Source organism: Limulus polyphemus, unplaced genomic scaffold, assembly GCF_000517525.1.
Source record: "Limulus polyphemus unplaced genomic scaffold, Limulus_polyphemus-2.1.2 Scaffold2951, whole genome shotgun sequence".
Classification (NCBI taxonomy): domain Eukaryota; kingdom Metazoa; phylum Arthropoda; class Merostomata; order Xiphosura; family Limulidae; genus Limulus; species Limulus polyphemus.
Window position 1 is genome coordinate 125,333 of NW_013668561.1, and position 4,725 is coordinate 130,057.

The 4,725-nt window shown below is 33.6% G+C and overlaps 1 protein-coding gene across 1 annotated transcript in view; it reads left to right on the top strand.

Moving 5' to 3' along the window:
• LOC106468294 (protein CIP2A-like) overlaps positions 1 to 4,725 on the top strand; it is an 88,995-nt gene that overhangs the window by 77,924 nt on the left and 6,346 nt on the right. The window contains exon 19 of the mRNA XM_022396633.1: positions 2,018 to 2,089. Within this exon, the coding sequence (XP_022252341.1) occupies positions 2,018 to 2,089 (72 nt within the window). The remainder of the gene's footprint in view (positions 1 to 2,017; positions 2,090 to 4,725) is intronic.

Genomic DNA, 4,725 nt, shown 5'->3' on the forward strand with positions numbered 1-4,725 from the left:
ACAATCTGAGGGTCGCAGGTTTGAATCCCCGTCACACCAAACATGCTCGCCCTTTCAGCCGTGGGGCGTTATAATGTGATGGTCAATTCCACTATTCGTTGGTAAAAGAGTAGCCCAAGAATTGGCGGTGGGTGGTGATGACTAGCTGCCTTCCCTCTAGTCTTACACTGCTAAATTAGGGATGGCTAGCACAGATAGCCCTCGTGTCGCGTTGCGCGAAATTCAAAACAAACAAACATATCTGTTTAATTTTGGTGAATTTTTCATGCCTACTTTGATGCAAGACTACTGGTGTTGCTTATGTTCAGAATGTTTGCACATAAAGTCAGTGAGGTTTAATTAATGTAGCAGAATTAAATAACATTATGAGCTTAATCATACACCATATTTGTATAGTTAAAGTATTTATTCAAGCATGAGCACCTGATTTGCCAATCACATGCACACGTTCTGTTTTCATATGTAGCTTGTTTCATGTTTTTTGCTAATGTTGTGTGTAGAGGTTATAGGCAATATAGCTAGTGTACTTCCAGAAACATTTATTATACGTCTTCCCAAACTAAATATGACATTGTGTAATACAGTTTGTAGAAGCCCAATGAAACCCTGGCACTTTTTACAGGTGTGTGTGTGTGTGTGTATTTTTCAGGTTAAAGAAGAATGCAGGTCCACTTGTACAATATACAGGAATACTGACAAAAACAGTAGATATGCATTTAAGAGATTTCAGAGGTTATACAAATGCAATATGCAAATTGTACTATAGACAAAAGTATTTCTGTTTTTCACCTAGCACTCTGACTTGTCAGAGCCTGAGTCAGACTGATGTCATTAATTCACAGACATATCTTGAGTACAAATACTTTTGTAACATATCTGATTTTTATGTAAAACAGACTTGTACATTTTACTAAAACTTGCACATTTCATGTAGATATACATAGTAAATTTGCAATTATAGTCAAAATTTCTTCTCCAATACAAGGTTAGTCCATTGAACCAACCCTGTCAACATTCGGTTAACTGTAAAGTATCTGGTTACTTTCTTTATATGATGAGCATTTTAACTGTAAGTATATGTTTCAGGATTTACTTTAACTGTAAATGTTACTTCATTGCTGATTTATTTTATTATTGTAATAATGTTCCTCAATGTTATTGAAAATAAGCATGTTCTTCACTATATATGTGGTTCTGTTTGTGTTTTTTTTATACATAAAGTTAACAACAGCAGTTGTCACTAAGTACCAGACAAAACTATCTGATATAATAACAAAAATTATTCAAAAAAGATTAAGCTGATTCACTATTTCTACTTGTATTTTCTTAATGACTTCTCGTGATTGCTGAGGCCATAAAGTACTATTTCACTGCTACTATAAGCATGTATAAATACAAGTTCAGAGCAGCTGACTGTTACAAAATCTATAGGTTTGACATATGGAAAAGTATGTTTACTGCTGGCTGTTCGGTGTTACATTTTACGTTAATGCCTTGTGCCAAGCACGACCTAATGGTTAGGGTGCCAGAATGTGGAACTGAGGTTCACGTTTTATTACTGCTAGAAAACTGTGCTCTGGGGCTGTTAATATGTTACAAGAGTGATAGTCAAATCCCACAATTTGGTCTGACAAGAGTAGCCCTGAAGTTGGTGTTGACGAACCAAATTCCTGTCACTTGAAAAATTAATAGCGGCTAACGTACATAGCCTTCAAATAGCTATGTTTGAAATTCAACAAACCAGCTTCAATGCCCAATGGTGATTTGTGGTTGGACTGAGGTGTCAGAGAGAGCAAAGTAGCTACTTTTCTCAATATTTTTGAGTCTTTAAGGTGTGCATCAATGCTTTTTTTTCTGTTAGTGTATTTAACCATTTCTTTGTGTTTTCAGATTTTAACATACTGTAGCTGCATTTGTTATTCATGAATATCTAGCAGAAAATGGGTGTGTATTTAAGTTTTGGTAAATAAATTTTTAAACAGTACTTAAATCTCTATGATGTGTCTTTTACCTATAGGCTTTAAGGCTACGGAAATTGCTGAAAGAATCGGAGAGACGTTCAGAAGATGCCAAAGAACTCACAAGACAGGTAAGATGGAGTATTTGAAAAATATAAATTTGTTAAAGGTTAGAGAAAGCTGAAATATTTTGTTTGTTAAAGAAATACTTGAGTGAAAACAGAAATCCAAATTTTTACTTTAACTCAAACAGTATATGATATCTCACAAACACAACAAAATAAACAAACGTGGCATTACTCACGTTGCATTAATTGTAATACATCCAGTTTAGCTCTCAATTCACCACATCACATTTTGTTCCTTGTAACTCAGTGATAATTCTTAGTTGAATTAGGAGCCAAATGAAATGTAAATACAAGTTTCACGGTACACGAATAACACGATGCAATGTAATGCCAAGTTGCTTTATTAGCTAAAGCAGAATTTAACCTTTTTTCACTCAAGTGTTTTCGGTTGAATTTCACATATCTTTTGTGTTACATTAACCCTAGACTATTACACCGTGATTATTATTGTTTAATTAGATCTATAGAAAGAAGCAACTAATACAGGAAGTAGATCAGGCTATTTCTAATGTTACACACATCAAGTTGGTTACATGGGATTAGAAAATGTGTTACCTTTAAGGATGACAATGTCTGAGAAATAGCAAAAAGCAGAAGATGCCAGATGATACTTTCATTCTGAGTTGAACTATACAAAATGAACTGTAGGAACAAGAATGACTAGATGATTTTAGAGGAGGTTATTTTTTAACTTGATGTTCTTTCTTATTCACTGCTGATGTGGCATATTTTCAAGAATAAATATTTATTTACAGCTACTAGAAGTAAGTACCTGCCTCAAATAAATAGATGCAGATTGAAATTCTTACTAGTGCTAGGATTTTGGAGTTGTTTCTCTTAGTGGCAAAATACAAGTTATTTTGAAAATGATTTTAAATCATATCTTACATTCTTGATAATCAAACTTTATAAATATATGTAAACCAGAATTTCTTCTTCACAGTCATGCAACTAAAAAAATAATACTTGCACAATTTTTTTTGTATTGCTCAACAAAGACTGGGGGTACTGAAAATTTTTTAACTTTCTGGAAAACTTCATGAACGTCTAGAATCAAAAGTAGGGAAAGCTGATGAATGAAGTTTTCCAGACTTGTTCTAGAGTTTCGTACTTTCATGATAAAACATTTGCCAATTTTAATTCTGTATAATAATAAGTATGTATAATGAGCAAACTATATAAACAGAAAAGACTACAGTAATTTTGTTTCTTTTTATTTTGGCTTCAAACTACCATTTTGTTTGCAATATTGAAGATAATTACTGAAACACACAGATGATACACATACAGGAGTGATAAACAGTGAATTCGTGCAACTATAAATGATTAATTTACCATCAACACGATATGTTAATCCAAAAAATACAAGCAAAAAGCAAACAAGTTGTGCAATGCATTAATATTCTCTATCTACTTTAAAACAGTTTTACACCTTGTTTTTAAGTGACATAAATTTATCAATATATGATTGTGTAATGATATACCGAACATTATTTATTACTCCTCACAATTCAGCAAAAGTTATTTGGTTGCCATTTTACCTTTCAGTTTCCATATAAGCTTATATTGGTTTAATAATATTCATACTGGTACTTTGTGCAAGCCAAGCCATGGTAGTGAGTGTCCCTTTGTCTGATCAAAAACACCTTAAATGTGGAAAAAAAGGTGTAGCCAAAAAAGGGATTGAGTGTGGGAATGAAATCAAAACTGGCAGCCAAACATATCTTGTTCTCATGAGAATGGAAATATATGATGTTATCTGTCAGCAGTCTGGTTGCCATCACTTTTATGTGGATCTCCAAAACGATTTAGCTCACACTTGTATTGGTCTCCCAGAATGCTTCACTGTAGATGTTGTATGTTGACTGCATGAACATTCTCCTTTCTGTCATTGAACAAATGCTTGTTGATTGTTTCCAAACAATTTGTTTTATTTGTAAAGAGGTACTCTCCTCCAGCTTTGCATGTCTCATTGTCTGATATCTGATGCTCATTTCAGCCTTTTGGTTTGGCTTAAATTTCCTAAGCACTGGTTTTTAAGCAGCTATATATTGATTGAGGCCAACTTGTACTGATTTGTATTTTACTGATCTGGAGGTAACATTCACACCTGTTCTTAGCAAGATTTCTACTGGATAGCCATGTAAAACAGCATCTCCTGAGTTACTTAATATTACTTTTGAAGGGTGCAGGTTTGCTACCTCAACAGCTTCTATTATCAACAGTATTTGTTTTACATACATTCTTCCAACATATATCCCACTGGAACATAATATTTTGCCTCAGTCCATTGCATGAAATAGCTTTCACCACCCAAAACTTTTGTTTTTTCACATTTGGCATTCCTATCCTGGAAGCCATCGGTGCATTTACCATAATACTTTTAAGAATAATATGGCTACCTGTATTTTTATAAGTATTATGTTGATTTGAAAGTATCTCGTTGAATCGGAGCCAATCATAGTGCAAAATATCAAAAGGTTACTATGCTCTGGTGCAATTCATTTTCATACAGTAGAGAGGGAGCAGTCCCATAGTATACACCTGGAAAAAAGTTAAGCACCCCCGTGTTTTTTTCAAGTGATTCAGATTCGACGTTTTTGTGATTGATTATAAATTACCATTCAATCTAAACGTGT